The sequence below is a fragment of the Saccoglossus kowalevskii genome, chromosome 8 (assembly GCF_978046115.1).
Source record: "Saccoglossus kowalevskii chromosome 8, keSacKowa6.1, whole genome shotgun sequence".
NCBI lineage: Eukaryota > Metazoa > Hemichordata > Enteropneusta > Harrimaniidae > Saccoglossus > Saccoglossus kowalevskii.
In genome coordinates this window covers 6,557,140-6,575,044 of record NC_140648.1, presented here as the reverse complement: position 1 = coordinate 6,575,044, position 17,905 = coordinate 6,557,140, and the positions used below count along the sequence as shown (strand labels likewise).

General features: G+C 35.9%; 1 protein-coding gene across 1 annotated transcript; it reads right to left on the bottom strand.

Moving 5' to 3' along the window:
* Window positions 1-1,442: 1,442 nt before the first annotated feature.
* LOC100375302 (beta-galactoside alpha-2,6-sialyltransferase 2) lies at window positions 1,443-15,355 on the bottom strand. The gene is made up of 5 exons (XM_002742051.3): window positions 15,239-15,355; window positions 5,598-6,090; window positions 5,195-5,388; window positions 4,621-4,795; window positions 1,443-2,672 (listed from the first exon to the last, which is right to left on the bottom strand). Exons 2-5 carry the CDS (start codon window positions 6,031-6,033, stop codon window positions 2,434-2,436), a joined length of 1,044 nt encoding a protein of 347 aa, XP_002742097.1. The 5' UTR covers window positions 6,034-6,090; window positions 15,239-15,355; the 3' UTR covers window positions 1,443-2,433.
* Window positions 15,356-17,905: the final 2,550 nt, after the last annotated feature.

The following is a 17,905-nucleotide window of genomic DNA, read 5'->3' as shown; positions in this document are numbered from 1 at the left end:
TGAAGAAAGGCTACAACAGTTTGTTAAAAAACTGAAAGTTGAAAACTGTTTTAGCACATTTAAATAGTATTGTGTCATGTTGCATCTTTGTACAAATGAAAATGTTAAAACTCGTTATGCACCAGACGATGCAGTATTGTGGATGAAATAGTGAAAATACTACTATTATTTGATCGAATTCTGACCAACCAACGATATTCAGTGTCTGATAGTACCTACTTGTGTTTCCATTTAAGGCCCAATTTCAAACAAAACGCCTTCTTAAATGAAATGGAGATGCAATAATGTTAGTTCATGGCATCCTGGTGCCAACGTGATTGAAAGAAAACAATCTCCGAAAATCGGGACCTCTGATTTCCTCGCGCAAGTCTCAACTGTAACCTTTAAAACACGTGTAATTCATTGCATGTACAAGTATTCGTCTATAGTCGAAATATCGTGCTATTATTTCGTAGTAAATTTGCAGTTATATAGAACTGAGTAAACTGGCAAAGTCGGGACTTCTTTGTTTTGCAGAAAAAAATAATTAATTGTTCTTTTAGCATGATCGCGAAAACTGGCCGCTCAAGAAATCCCGACTGGACGCATCTGCGGGCATTTGACTGCTATTAAATATTCACGATTCATTGATTATTCATGAGTGGGTGTGTGAAAGTCAGCATGACATTTTAAAGGTTGAGTCGATTCAATCGCAGAGATGGATACTTTAACTTTCTAAGTGCAAAGGCGATACTTTCATCCATGTTTACTGAAAACAAGTCGATTTAAATGTCCAATGTATGCAGTAGTCTTTCAAAATCGCCGAGATCTAAGAAGTGAAAGGTCACGTACATTAACATAGATAATAGATGACGTATACAGCTGCATTCCGATTCGTTGTCAATGCTCGTCAGCAACTTTTATTTAGCATAATCACCGGAGTAATTCCGCTCCGGTTTCACTCCAACGCCTGCAGATGTGTCCAGTCGGGATTTCTTTCGCAGTCACGCTAGTTTTCGCGATCACGTCAAAAAAGCTAAATTAACAATTAATTATACTTTTTGTAAGACAGAGAAGTTTCGACATTGCCAGTCTAAGAACCGAGCTATATCCTGGTCATATAACCTAGTCCGTAATCTTGGTATATGTGATCCTAGACATAATCTTAGAAAATGACGTACTTATGAAAGGACTGTTCTCAAACATAACTTTGGTACGGTTGTAAGTGTAAAACTGACTGTGCCGTCTAACACACACATGATCACACTCATGATCACACTCGACGCAAAACCCATGCCCATCATTTTTATAAATTTGCCATTGTTATTTTTGACGTCATTAAATTGTGCTCATTGATTGGCTGGTAGGATGCAAATTTATAAATATTTATCATACAAATGAAGGAAATGGGTTTGTTGTGTCGATAGTATTGAAAGATATATCAATGGAGAGAACGATGTAAATGCAATATTTTAAATAATTTTATTACAAAAACGTACAAAACTGTTTAAAAAGCATTGTTTTGCAACTACATTGAGAACCAATTAAAGTACTGACAGAATTCAAACTAAATTAATTCCTAATTAAAACAGTTGGTTGAACGTATCCAACACTTAATTACGTCATCATATAATTCAACCTTCTGTTTATTATTCAAGGCCATATATCATTTTTATTTAATTGTTAACTGTTTACCATCACATCAAAGCGCTACACCATTTTTTCCACTAAAGTTGCGTTAAAACATAGACCCTATTGTTAACAAAAATCAGCACTGAATTATTATTTTTTTACAAAATACGTACGAAAACCGTATAACAAAAATTGTGTCAAACACAACAATTAAAATAAGAGCAGAGAAACGTACTGAACATCAATTAAACTTATCCAACACGTGATGATAATGTTTTCATATTGTTTAACATTCAGTATTTTCCAGGCGTATACAAATTGTGCTTATACAAGCTGTGCATCAACATATAAAGCGAGTAAAAGTCCTCAGCTTTCTACTAGCTTTAAGAACAGCCATACTTACTATATACGCTCAGTGGGGTTTCTCTAAATCACACAAGAACATTTTCTATATCACAGACAATTTGCTCTAAATTACATAAAAATTACATCTGGGTGTCCGTGAATCCTATGTCGAGGTAAAATGGTCATGAGATATTGATTTTATCACATGAAGTTCTGGCGGTGTGGATTAATGAAAGCACCAATGACAATTTCAACAAATATTTTCTTGACTGTGCATTCAAGTGAAATTTATATTCTCAAATAATTTGCATAGGTCACGTGACGATTAGGTCAGTCTCTCTTGATCGATACAAGAACCCCGGCATTTTCTAATTAACATTATGCGATTATAACTTCAATTTAAAAATGTATTCTACGTTTTTTCATAAATCTGATAACTGACAGACGGGTAAATTCAAGGAACAGACTATGATTAATTTAAAGACAGTGCATTTGGTTAAAGCCAGGCAGGGTTATTTTACCATGGTTTGTTATCTCTTCTTCGGGACCTCTATTCATTATTTTAGCAATCCTCTTCTCTTGAACCATGGGATGCCACAGATAGCCCGTTGGTGCATTGATTAATACATTGGAATAGTAATGAAGAAGACGTGTTTTTGGAGTAACAAAACCATACACATTCACTTGGTCGCATATTTGCTGCATCAGTATAATACCTGTGATAGAAGACATCATCGTAAAAGGTCAATGGTTGTGACGTCGTTTGATGAACGTAAAACTTTTAATTCTACTATTCAGTCTGGACCATAATCGGCGACAATCTAGCATTGTCAGACATGAGGCGGAGATTAATTCCTCGAAAACTGGTTCCGTTGTAGAGCTGATTTGCAATTAAAAATTTAAATGTGATTATGACATTCTCCAGCAAAGGCTAACTGACCGAGTTTTCGAAAAAAAAACTATCTCCACACTCCTGAAACATTAAATACCTGTGCTTACACCACGACGTCACAATATTGTGCGGTAATTAAATCTGAAAGAATAACTATAAGGCCTGAACATCCACAGGGATTTATAGAAATCCCAGAGCAAATTACCCACAATTCTCTATGCTATTTACTATCATCGGAATCTAGTACTAAATCGGGTGATAAGAGTGTTTGAATTAGGGGAATACAAGTACTCGCCCTCATCACATAGTAGCTAACGTGTATTTCTTTGTTTCACCCATCCAAGGACGCAACTATGTGTTATCCTTTAGCTAGAAATTGATATTAACATTTTAAATTTGTTCTCTTCTATCAAATCTTTTACCTATTTCTTTGAGCGAAGATTCTAATTTCTGTTTAGTGTGCTTCCCTGTTTCGATTTTGAGGTCGTGGTTACTTAAACGGAACCGAGAGATGGACTCTCGTAGATCAATATTTGTTAGCATTGTTAAATAGTTTTCCATTTCAAAAACTTTCTTGAATTCTCTGTATGTCAGTTTCCTGGTTTGTTATTTTTGGTGTAATCTGAATTTAATGCTTTGTTCCAACGAGTGATGAATATTTTTTTCTACATTTTCTTTTTAATTAACGTTGTTTGGTGTTTTTAATTGTGATATATATTTCGATTAATTGCGTTAATTAATCTTGCATGTCTTGTTGGAAAGTTTTTACGCAATATCATTTACTATTTAGGTGTTTTTAATAACGCTGCTTCATTCACAAGTTCGTTTAGTGTGTTCTTTACTCGGTTATAGTATGTAATCATTAGTCTTTTGATAAAAATCATCTATTGGAAATTAAGCCAATTCTCCATATATTCTTACTATGGAACATTTTTCCACACGCCTGATGAACATCTTCTACGTCAGATTTGTAAGAGCTGTCGTCTCCTCAAATGTATTGTATACTAGTATTGATGCAATTCGTGTATCGAAAAAGGACAACATAGTTTTTAAATGTAGATTAGATTTATCGCCAACTTTTTGCTCTTTTCTTTTTTAAGAATGTATCGCTTCCTTGAACTCGCCATTGATGCTGAACCTATATTTTAATAATTTCAGAAACATGCCTTCGTGCCAGACAGGAGGAACTGATATGACTGCTTTGGAAGAAGGTGCGTGGTGATACGTTTTGTTTTAAGTATGCCGATCGCGCCATAGGTGGATCACGTTGGCTGCCCATGTGGGCTTACCCAACCCTGAAATTGGTCCCAAGTGGCCCGTGATTACATATGCTAGTGCTAACTGTTTTGTTATACACAAGAAAAGTTGCATAACACACTTATACAGCAATGTTCAGCCAGATATATTATATAAATTTAAATAGCAGCAGGTACTGAAATGGATCATGTACGTTTCGAAAGAAATATCATGGTGGGATCCGCCCATTTCTTTGAAAGGTGAAATTTTAAAAATACCAGTAAAAATCAACAAATCCTAAATCTGTAGCTTAAATATTATTACAAGGTCCTGAACTGTTAGTGAAAACAGCGACCCTCGGAGATTTTAAGCCAAAATCTCGTCGACGGTGGTTAATGGCTTCTCTTTGACATATTTTATATGCTAGAATATATGTAAAAAAGGCGCAGGCCTAGGCTCTTGTGTAACTTATATTGCTGGTAATTACAGCTGGTGTGCAACGGGTAACCCAGCATAATGCATGCCAGTGTACATACCTGTGAAACCGGATGATGGGACGTGTTTATTAATGTTCTCTTCAGAATATTCCTGGAGTATATCCCAGATATTCCAATGCCAAGCTGGGTTGATTACGTACATTTTTTCCTCTGGTCTTGATATACGTCTTTCGATATATTTTTCATAGAATGCCGCACCGTTATGTTCGTACCACTAAAACCATTTAACATAAAACAATATTTAAATGTTAGTACACTCAATTAAAAAGCAAATGAATCTCATCTATAGTAAAAAACAACAACATAGAAATGAATACTATCCTGGAGGGAATGTTGGTATTTTGGAGTTTATTTCAATGGACAGTTTCAAACAAATAATCATATCAGTCACAACAGTTTCTAGTTCCCCGGAGTTATGTCATAGTTTTCATAACAGTTTTTTATTGCCCGAAGTTAAATCCGAGTTTCTCAAACTAAATAATACGAGACATAATTTGACAATTATAATTTTTTATAACTAATTTGGAACAATCTGTGTTAGTGAAAGTCATTTTCACGTAAAGGATTCCAGGAACGCGTTAACAACGCCCCGATGAGATACACAAAGACATACCTTGTCTGGAGTAAATGTATATGGAGCTTGGTACCATGCGACTAAGCTGACATTATTGAAAATATAGTTGGAATAAAAATCTGGAAGCAACATAATATCGAGATTAATCACTCTCATCGTAGTCTTGTTTCCCACGTCGCGCTCAAATCCCACGGTTGGAGCGTTATTAAACCTCATTACGGCCTCATGGGAATCTGCAAACAATGGGATACGTCATAAATACAGAGAGTACGTGTAGTTACGTCATAAATGCACGTGTAGTTAAAAGTGTAGATCCCTGATGTAGTTACCTGATGTGTGAATGTACATAGACGCATTACGTAAAATCCCCCGAATAACGATGACATGCATATTACTAGTATGCACACAACATTTCTTTTACGTGACATTTTGAACTACTTACCGATTTCTTCCCCAAGTCCTGAATCTGTCATGAAACTCGAACTTGATACAATTGCACAAGTGTTGTACCTTTTTTCGTGTGCATTGAATATATTTTTCTTGGGAAAGTACTTTGACAGTCCAAGATCTTGATAAGGCCGTGTAGACTTATCCAGGACTGAGGCGTTGGCTGAAAGTTTAAATTTGCATACCGTATTGACGCTGTTCAAATTCTGGAAATGTCGCTCCCCGGTGAAGTCTACTCTCAGTGGATTAAATAAGTTACTTAAGAATCCGCCATCGCTCTGTGTTCTACTTTGTATTCTCAGTATTTGCTGTATGTTGCCGCTGCTGGCTGCAAAGGGTTTGTCATATAATTGCCGAGTAACCACAACAAGTGCGATGGCCGCAATGCACATTCCCAGACATCTTATTGTCACCTTTTTTGTCATACCCATGATCACTTTCTGTTATCAGCGTCGAATATAGTGTTTATTCTTTTACATAGCTTTGACCTGTGTGATAAATAATATAATTTAGTAACGTAATTTAAAGATGCAAAGTAAAACATGTAATTCTTACGTAATATTTTTGTTTGATCCTGCGTGTTGGAGAATGAATACATTGGCTTAGAATCTACCACGTTGGATGTAGTAAGTAATCGTTCGATGAAACAATGACATTCTCGATGAATGGGCGCTCATTGTTTGGTGCGTTCAGCAACAATCTGCGCGCATGCGTAGATATTTTTCAATCTTCATAAAACGAGTACTATACAGTGTAATCGTACCAGACAACACTCGTTTTAGTTTGCGATCAATGTTAATACATTCGGACATCAACATTTTATTTCAAACAATATTTTAAACAGTATATCTCGAAGCGGGTAGGAAAATGATCATTTGCGGGGATTGTCCAAGCCATCACGAATCAGATTTATTTATTTATTTATTTATGACGCAGAAACCATATTATTTTCATGCATTACTCTGGTAACAATATTATTAATTGCGCAAAATAACTGCTCAGTGTGTGATTTCTGGTAACAATATTATTAATTGCGAAAAATAACTGTTCAGTGTGTGATTTCTGGTAGCAATATTATTAATTGCGCAAAGTAACTGCTCAGTGTGTAATTTCTGGTAAAACATTAATTGCGCAAAGCATGGACGTACATTCATGCGTAAAGTAACTGCTCAGTGTGCGATTTCTGGTTCCAGTATTGCTATTGCTAGTACAAAGTAGCAACACCCCTTGTCTGATTTTGAATTATGTGCTACCCTGCGTTTGTCTTTAGAAAGATGGCTGCATTTTGAATATTTTTAACAGAACATACTGCTTAGTATATAAAAGTATCATTCAATATGTGAAACATTAAAATACCTAAACTTATCACGACACTTGTCCCCTCGTGAACAAGATGGCAGTTCGGTTAGCACACGATTCGATTCAAAGTGGAAAGGCTAATTCAATGTTCATGAAAATCCTGTTTCTTAGACAAGAATTGCCCGCATTTTTGATAAGCTGCTATATCAGTCTTTCTGAATATACAAATTTTACAAGTTTTATTTCCATTTACTATTATAGTTCGTTTAAAAAAGGGAGGTATAAACATATATACATATTGCGACTATAGATACATACACAGTCCCTCTATGACTGTGACACATACTAATACTTTAAATCCCGCGTTATACAAATCCCGGCAGGGGTCACCCTCTTACAAAAACACGAAGGTCACATTAAACTGATCCCACTCTCATCTCGCGGAATGATTGAAGGTCAGCACACCGCAAGCTGTTTCTGTGAAATGTACATCGCAATGAGCCTCAACATTTTCAGTGTTTTACACACAAAAAACGCATTCTCAACGTGCAGCGAGGTTTTACTGATTAATGGAGCGGGTAGTGAATACAGCGACACTCACGGCGTAATACAGAAACATAAAATATAAATTTACGCAGTAATGGCTGATGGGTCGAAGGCCGTGTTAATGTCATTGTTATGCTAAATGAGTACACGATGGTTAATGCAAGTACAACACAAGTCACTGCATCACGTTTCAGTATATATTATAACCGTAAAATAGCATATTTTGTTTAGCACATTACAAATTATTGTTACGTGTCTATATTCGCGTTTTGTACATGACGGAGACATGCCAGATACGCATATACGCGAACGCAATATCAACTACGTACAAGTAAACATGTCAACATCAGCAGAATTTTCAGAGAAATGTAACAGTTTCGCAATGATAATGCCCGTGTGACATCAAGTCACATAATATATTAAATAATAGATCGAAAATCAATCGTTGAAAGAGCATCCTATATAATTTGTGGTTAAGCTGCATATTTATAACCGCCAACAGTAGATTGAAATACCGAGACAATTGCTGGTAGCTATGCCAAATGTTCCACCCCCCCCCCCCCCCCGACAGTAAAAATACTCGTCTATGAAAACACAACCGCGTCACAACTGCACACAAAGCAATATACTTTCCCCTTCGGATAATGGTACCGCCTAAACATTGAATACTGATTTCTGAACCAATTCATTATAAATTGATGGGTTTAGAAATAATATTCCACTGGATGCAGGCTCAACGCAGGCACATTGCACGTCACAGAGCAACTCTAAATCATTATATTCCTACATAATCTATACACATGATCAAATGATACATGTATTTAAAGCTAATTTTATTGAAATATACGCATGTGATAGCGTTTATAGGTACAACATACGCGTGGCTCAGTCTTATTAGTGCATTGTTTACATATTTATGTAAAAGCGTGTAGGAATATAGATTTATTATACAGGAATATCAGATAGCTCTATGGAAGTGGAAGAGGCCACAGGTAATTATAACAGTTGGTGGCGCCCAAAACGATTGGCGCATCGCCAGAGACCTCGTATTATTAATTGTAATGTTTAGACATAATACATTTAGAAACAAATAATACTTATTATTATTTAACCTTTGGCGCACACGCTCATGTCATGTGACCTTATTACACTTGTGAATTTTCATTTATAAAGCTCCTATAAAACGAAAATGTTGAACGCTTTGAAATCTATGTTTTTTGGTCGATGTACTCAGTAAATAAGCTATGGTTGTGGTGGCAATTTCCACCTTCTATCCTATATCAGTGTCGTTACATACTACACAACGATTACCATGACCATCCAAACTGACTATATTGATGATATATTGTAGACAAGCATACATTATGGCGTCACAATTTCCTTGTCAAGGTCACGTTGGCGACTGTGAAATTAAGTGAGTTGTATAGTTTAAAGAACTGAATTATTAATCATTAATTATTAAATCGCAAAAGATGATAATTAATGTATGTCATATGTATACGCTATATAGATAGGATTCTATCCCAGGATGCAATGCATACTAAATGTAGCACGCTGGGTGATTCAATCGTCTGTCGTTAGAACTACGCATGGGCGTTAGATTAGGTTCTTGCAACACACATGTTCACATAGCAGCCATATTTAGCGGCGCGCTTCCACAAGCACGCTACAACATATGGTCGTTTGAAAAAGGCACTAGCAAGCGCAGTTATGATGGCAGTGTCCTTATTACTATAGTTGAAAAATCAACATTACGTAAGACTTCAAAATTCAAGTGTGCCGTGGTACACTCATAATGAAAATAAGAAGAATGGTGACGTAAAATGATGAAGTTAGGTCAGGAGCAAAATCACCCAAAATGCCAAACGGCAATGTCGGGAACGAGCCGATCAATACATGGTCAGATATTTCTCGCTCAACTTATCCACCACGTGACCAATAAATGGTTAATTCTAATGTAGATGTATAAATCGCAAGTTCGTTGGGATGGCAATAATGTGCAACTATCTTAGCAGTACAGACGACCACTACTATCAAGTGTGTGACACATCAATAGTAATTATTCGCCGTTTAAGAAGTCTGAGTAGCTGACATCTATATACTAGTAATTCCAGATGCACTCGACGGCTGATATTGTACTCGCATCAAATTATGTTTACAAATTTACAGTCGCATCAAACGATAGTTTCATTGCGTAGAGTAGCATAGAAATCGACATTCACATCAAACGACAGTTTCATTATGTAGAGTAGCATAGAAATTTACAGTCGCACCAAACGATAGTTTCATTACGTAGAGTAGCATAGAAATTTACAGTCGCATCAAACGATAGTTTCATTGCGTAGAGTAGCATAGAAATCGACAGTCACATCAAACGACAGTTTCATTACCTAGAGTAGCATAACAACTGACAGTCACATCAAACGACAGTTCCATTATGTAGAGTAGCATAGAAATTTACAGTCGCACCAAACGATAGTTTCATTACGTAGAGTAGCATAGAAATTTACAGTCGCATCAAACGATAGTTTCATTGCGTAGAGTAGCATAGAAATCGACAGTCACATCAAACGACAGTTTCATTACCTAGAGTAGCATAACAACTGACAGTCACATCAAACGACAGTTTCATTACCTAGAGTAGCATAACAACTGACAGTCACATCAAACGACAGTTCCATTATGTAGAGTAGCATAGAAATTTACAGTCGCACCAAACGATAGTTTCATTACGTAGAGTAGCATAGAAATTTACAGTCTCATCAAACGATAGTTTCATTGCGTAGAGTAGCATAGAAATTTACAGTCGCATCAAACGATAGTTTCATTGCGTAGAGTAGCATAGCAATTTGCAGTCGCATCAAACGATAGTTTCATTGCGTAGAGTAGCATAGAAAATGACAATCGCATCAAACGATAGTTTCATTACGTAGAGTAGCATAGAAATTTACAGTCGCATCAAACGATAGTTTCATTGCGTAGAGTAGCATAGAAATTGACAGTCGCATCAAACGATAGTTTCATTACGTAGAGTAGCATAGAAATTGACAGTCGCATCAAACGATAGTTTCATTGCGTAGAGTAGCATAGAAATTGACAGTCACATCAAACGACAGTTTCATTACCTAGAGCAGCATAACAACTGACAGTCACATCAAACGACAGTTCCATTATGTAGAGTAGCATAGAAATTTACAGTCGCACCAAACGATAGTTTCATTACGTAGAGTAGCATAGAAATTTACAGTCTCATCAAACGATAGTTTCATTGCGTAGAGTAGCATAGAATCTGACAGTCGCATCAAACGATAGTTTCATTACGTAGAGTAGCATAGAAATTTACAGTCGCATCAAACGATAGTTTCATTGCGTAGAGTAGCATAGAAATTTACAGTCGCATCAAACGATACTTTCATTGCGTAGAGTAGCATAGGAATTGACAGTCGCATCAAACGATAGTTTCATTGCGTAGAGTAGCATAGAAATTTACAGTCGCATCAAACGATAGTTTCATTGCGTAGAGTAGCATAGAAAATGACAATGGTATCAAACGATAGTTTCATTACATAGAGTAGCATAGAAATTTACAGTCGCATCAAACGATAGTTTCATTACGTAGAGTAGCATAGAAATTTACAGTCGCATCAAACGATAGTTTCATTGCGTAGAGTAGCATAGAAATTGACAGTCACATCAAACGACAGTTTCATTACCTAGAGTAGCATAACAACTGACAGTCACATCAAACGACAGTTCCATTATGTAGAGTAGCATAGAAATTTACAGTCTCATCAAACGATAGTTTCATTGCGTAGAGTAGCATAGAATCTGACAGTCGCATCAAACGATAGTTTTATTACGTAGAGTAGCATATAAATTTACAGTCGCATCACACGACAGTTTCATTGCGTAGAGTAGCATAGAAATTTACAGTCGCATCAAACGATAGTTTCATTGCGTAGAGTAGCAAAGAAATTTACAGTCGCATCAAACGATACTTTCATTGCGTAGAGTAGCATAGGAATTGACAGTCGCATCAAACGATAGTTTCATTGCATAGAGTAGCATAGGAATTGACAGTCGCATCAAACGATAGTTTCATTGCGTAGAGTAGCATAGAAATTTACAGTCACATCAAACAATAGTTTCATTGCGTAGAGTAGCATAGAAATTTACAGTCGCATCAAACGATAGTTTCATTACCTAGAGTAGCATAGAAATTTACAGTCGCATCAAACGATAGTTTCATTACGTAGAGTAGCATAGAAATTTACAGTCGCATCAAACAATAGTTTCATTACGTAGAGTAGCATAGAAATTTACAGTCGCATCAAACGACAGTTTCATTACGTAGAGTAGCATAGAAATTTACAGTCGCACCAAACGATAGTTTCATTACGTGGAGTAGCATAGAAATTTACAGTCTCATCAAACGATAGTTTCATTACGTAGAGTAGCATATAAATTTACAGTCGCATCAAACGATAGTTTCATTGCGTAGAGTAGCATAGGAATTGACAGTCGCATCAAACGATAGTTTCATTACGTAGAGTAGCATAGAAATTTACAGTCGCATCAAACGATAGTTTCATTACGTAGAGTAGCATAGAAATTTACAGTCGCATCAAACGACAGTTTTATTAAGTAGAGTAGCATAGACATTTACAGTCGCATCAAACGATAGTTTCATTACGTAGAGTAGCATAGAAATTTACAGTCGCATCAAACGACAGTTTTATTAAGTAGAGTAGCATAGAAATTTACAGTCGCATCAAACGATAGTTTCATTGCGTAGAGTAGCATAGAAATTGACAGTCGCATCAAACGACAGTTTCATCACGTAGAGTAGCACGTTAATTTAGTGCATTTCGGGTGATTAGTCATTTTTTTATTGTGTATATTGTATGGGTTTGAATAATACGTCTTCAATCAATTCAAAACAATGTTAGTGTGTGTTCTTTATCAGTTTCATGTCGAACCATTATTACGATTATTCTATTTCTGTCAATATTAGGAAGAATGCACAAATCATATGTATTGATAAATATGCATAGTTGAAATCAAGATGACAATAATAAATCGTTTACGGTCCAGCCTCGTTTAGTTATGCTCAGATATCAATAAAAAGGTTAATATCTAAGAGTTATCAGAGTTTGATCCTTTCGCTACGCATGCGCCCAGCAGTCACCAGTAGTGTCGGGCCAGTCATTTCATATTGTCTTGAATTTCTGCGGTGTTTTATGAACTCAATTACCAAGTTTATAAGGCATATTTAAATAGCCCGGAAATTGAAGTCCCCAGTGCTATTATGATAATAATTTACGTTACTCCATTCTGGATACGAATAATTAATTTTACATTAATTACAATGTATAATACATCAGCAAGTAAATCACTTTCTGTTCAGTGGTATAGTGCTCAAGACGCAATGGACACATTCCTTCGAATTGTTCGCTTATGGTAAATTCTTACTCGTAATTCTCGAAAAAAATAGACAAAGACTGCTTGGGAATATTTGATGGGTAATCCATTCGAAAACAGGGGAGCTGAAGGATTTTGAACAAAATGGCTAAATAGGAAAAAGTGCTCTTTCAACAGAAGTTAAAAAACATTAGCCATTGTGTTTCTTTCACTTAGAAATTATTTTATCGTTAATTTTGCTGAAGGTATGAGTCGGTGAATTTAAAAATGCAGTGGAAATACTTTTTTTTTCCTATTTTAAATTTAACTCGTAAAAAAATCAGTGAAAATAAACTTCATTAGTACAAAACAGCCAAAATGTCGTTTCAACGAAAATTAATTTCAGCCAAAAATAAAGTATTATACAGTAAATTAATTTATGGTGCAGCTAACAGTAAACAACATTCTGTGGTACAAAATTATATTTTTGAAACAAAAATGGTAAGGAACGAAGCATTTGATTTTTAACAGAATAATAAACCAATCATGATTAAAAAACGGTTCAAAAACTAACAATGTGATCGCAATTACTTGTATATTTATTTTGTAACATTGTCTCGTTAAATTGTTCAATACAACTCCATCTTTGTTCACACTAATACCCTATTTTGATTAAAACCTCGAGTCACACTACTTTTCCTAGTGTTGTTTATTTTAACTGCAGTATTTCTAACAAACCACAACTTCCCCGAAACAATCCTCGTCTTTCCAGGGATGTTTTGTAACTTTGACCCAATATTTACACTGTTTAGCAGTAATACTGTATAACTAAATGTTATAAGCCTAGTGTTATTCATCGAATAGTACACAAAGTACAGTCTCGTCAAATATTGAACCATTCTTGAACCCCGACTGCAATCCACTGCACTATTATTCTATATAATTACCCCTTGTGCTATCATTTCATGCATTGTCATAGTTTTAAACTATTTCAAAACCGAGTAGCACAGATATCTTTCCGAGGTTTAAGCTATTTAGTTCCTCTTTAAAGAAAGCCTATACAACGAGTCATCATTCATTTCGGACATCCATTATATTTACAACCGGCATGAACAACACTGTCTTTGTTGGAACGGGTGGTAACTGCCTGCTACTGTATTAGAGGGCAAACTGGCAAACCTGACATTGAACTATGTGCTCTTTAGGAAACACAACATTAAAACAAACAGATGGTTTTAAGAACATAAATTAATTACATTAGAATTACAAGTGTGTAATACTCGATGACCTAACTCTGTGCACAAGCTAGTGACGACATCACCGTGACGTCATGTACTGAGAGAACTCGTAACCAGTGACTCACCACTAGAACATTGTTGTAACAAAACCTGTGTCATGACAAAACACAAAAGGATTCATAACACACCTCGCCTTGTTGTTGACGCGTCAATTCATGCATATTCATTTTGATTACAAACTACAGTATTCGACTATCGCCCATTTGTTAGTTTACGCCGCACACCGTGCTCGTCTGTTGGACACTACGATTTTAAAAGCATACGGATTTCGACAATAGTGTCGAATACATTCCAGCAAGTGCATTCACACGTACGGAGAACTCAGGTAACGGATATGGGCATTCTGAATACTGAACATGATTGACAACTCACACGCTGTGCGCATGAATATCGGTAAAACATAGTTCTGGGTGACTGTAATGAGTATGATAAGAACACTGCCATTATTCCACGGGGAACACTGAAAATGTCCCACACACATAAAGTAGGAGATCCTGCGACCTTTCCCTCAATCGGCAAAAAAAGAAAATTCCGTGACGTAACGAGCCCTGTCACCTGCAGACAATGGTAGTCGTTTCCTGGCTTGGCGAAGGAAATATTGGAAATACAATTTAAATTTGACAAGTAATCAGTCAAGTATTTATCACTCTACAGTACGGATTTTATAAGGCGTGTATCTTCATTAAATATCGTCGTTTTCCATAATGGCGAAGAAGGTCGCTGTGATATTAACATATCAAACGACTACGGAGGCACGTTACAGCGTGTATGGGAAAGAGTGGAATAGTTAAAAGCAACGGCAATTAAAGCATTATGTGTATTTTGATATACCCTGCTCTCGGGGAAAGAAAGTATCATGACAATGGCACACCTTAAACGTTAATTTTGATAAAATTGGGCGGAACTTGTGGTGAAAACGCACTGTTTAGCGTGTCGATGTATCCATCGGCTTGTAAAGAAGGCTGGGTCACTCTCGCTGTTACCTGCATGTGTAGTAATAACTCGCGGGAATAGGCTATATCACGCACACTGTCGATTATTCTCTGCTGTTGAGAAAACAGATGACTACCTTTAGATTATCACAAGTTCTTACCTGACATTCTTTCGTGTAATATAGACAGTTATTTGAGTTAATAACAATCACCATAGCCCGACGTCGCGGACACTCCAGTCTCCATGCAGATGTTCGAGGTCGATATTGTGAGCATTCAATTGAATTCGGAACTATAACCGAATTGCTATACCATTGTTATAAAATAGGGGTGGTCAGCTTCAGCGGTGAGGGTGAAAACTGTAATTTGATGTTTAAAAACATGGCTTGATTGTGACAACTTGAGAATATATATAACTATGGTAAGATTGCCATGGCAATCACACGCGAATTTGATGATTTGTCTTATTTTCAGCGACGAGCTGAGAATATTTTATTGAGTTACTTTCCTTTTCAAATGGTAAATACAACTCCGATATACACCAATACAGTGTACATCACCAGTATACAGATCAATTTGTAAAACAAATTTTGGACATATGTCATCAACGTTTCAGGTTTTCTCTCAGTAAAATTTAACTGAATAAAATTACCTGAAAACAGTTCCCACAGGAATGTTAAATCATTATTTCATAAATATAAAAGTATTTATCAGTATTTCCTAATGATTATTGACAGCCCTAAGTATTCATATCATAACTACATATGAGTTATTTTTACTCTACATTACCAAACCAAATTGTGAGATATGTTGAGAATTTGTTACTATAGAAACCAGTGTTAAAACTCAAAAACCAATATTTTCATAAATGTTTGACCCGTCTCTTGTACTAAAAGTAATTGGTAGCTATATATTTGCTATCAGCATGAAATAATACCATAATGCAAAATTCAAGTATTATGTGATCATTTGTTTTAACTACCTTACAATTAAAATTGAATGAATGAATGAAATCAACAGATGTGACTGAATAATGGCAGTCATACAGCACAATGAATCGAGATTTATACGGAAGAGGTCACGGTCATTATTTAAATAATGTATAACGCGATGCCGGGATCATCATAAATATAGCTTAATTTAACAATACACGTACTCGGGCATATGGATACATTTTCTATTAAAATTGATATAATCATGCATGATGTTTGCTTTATTCCATGTTTGTTCCTATTTGGATTGTTATTACCAAATAAGTTGTACAACTTTGAGGCCTAACATCATGACAAACCCTGACGATCGCCGACCTCCAATATCACGACCATTATACAGTTTGATTTACATCAAAGATCAAATCAAAGATGTGCGTACAGTAATAAGAACAACAACAACAACAACACGACCAAACCGTATCGGGTGCTACGCGACAGAATAATACGGCAACATAATCGTCGGCATTCGCAGTTATCGGCGCACATACACCACCAGGCACCCGGTAACCTAGCAACAGGTAAACGCGAAAGTTGTGTGTGTCATCACCGGCTGTTTTTAATCATCCACAAATCAATGGACATATTATGGTCACATATTACTGTTCCCGAAATACAACGACCCTTCCCTATACTTATTTGACAGTAGCCCGTGAAGCCATGAGTGTCGTCTTTTATTGGGGTTTAGATTGATGCTCATGAACATTACGTATTTACGCATGTGTTTTCTTATTCATTCATTCATTCATTGGATTTATCATTTTTTTCCATTCTGATTGAAAGTTGTTAAATATCGAGTTATGATCCGTGCATCTCCTGCTAAATCATTCCTGTGGTTGACCTTGTATGTTTCATTGAGAATGACTTTGTATGCTCTTATTCATGAATGTCCTTTTATTGACTTTCCAATATAATGCTGTTCTATAGACAAATAGTGAAGAATAGGAGATTGCCAGTAAACATCAAAAGATGTCTCTGTGCCGTTAGTATATTGCTGGCAACAATGTGTACTGTAATACATACAACAGATATGATTTGCAAGGTATCAAATAGCCGAACTTCACCGAGCATTTCCGGGTAGTCTCGGTTGTTATTGAGATTTCAGCATCTTAGGGTGTCATAAAATCAACGCATGACACATGGAATTCTCTGTTTGACGACCGAATATAAACTATATTACGACATCAATATTAAATGTGAAGCTTTTTCCCATTTATATTAGTCTGAGATTCATACTGTTCTTTCCTAAAAAGGCATTAGCCCCCCTTCTATTAGAATTTATAGTACGACTGTTTTACTTGTGTTACCAGCGTTCTTGCGGACGCCGAACATCATGAGCGTTGAGCGTACATTCAAATTGATAATTTAGTTTTTTTTGTTTGTTTTTTTGTATATATATATTTTTGCTGTTGTTTGGCGTAGACTGACAGTCAGAGTGTGTTCATGTTAATCTGAGTTAGTAGTATGAAACCATGACATTAATAGAATACATGCTTATGGACCAGACAGGGTTTGTCTCATGTAAAAAAACTGTCACGTTGAAAACATAAAGTGTGTCTGTTTGAACATCGAGATTTGACCAGACTACTAAGTAAGTACACGTCAATTCCAGTGCATACAAATTGTTTCAGCTGATATAACCAAATTTTGTCTACATCTTAAAACAACCATTAAGTACATTTAATTATTTACTTTAAAACGAGTGATAAATTATCACAACAGTGAGATTTGATATTATTGTTAGCTAAATTGAATTTCCCTCTAAGATGATTTATATTTATGTAAGTATTAAAATAATTCTGTAAAGGGTCTCGTGTTACTGCAATAAACATTTACAGT

Bases quoted from the DNA above. Each gene is read 5' to 3' on its own strand.
- LOC100375302 (XM_002742051.3), bottom strand. From the start codon at position 6,033: ATGGGTATGACAAAAAAGGTGACAATAAGATGTCTGGGAATGTGCATT. The intron at 5,389-5,597 runs GTAAGTAGTTCA...CATTGTTTGCAG, and splicing joins AGGACTTGGGGAAGAAATCG to ATTCCCATGAGGCCGTAATG. The intron at 2,673-4,620 runs GTATGTACACTG...CTTCTATCACAG, and splicing joins CCCATCATCCGGTTTCACAG to GTATTATACTGATGCAGCAA.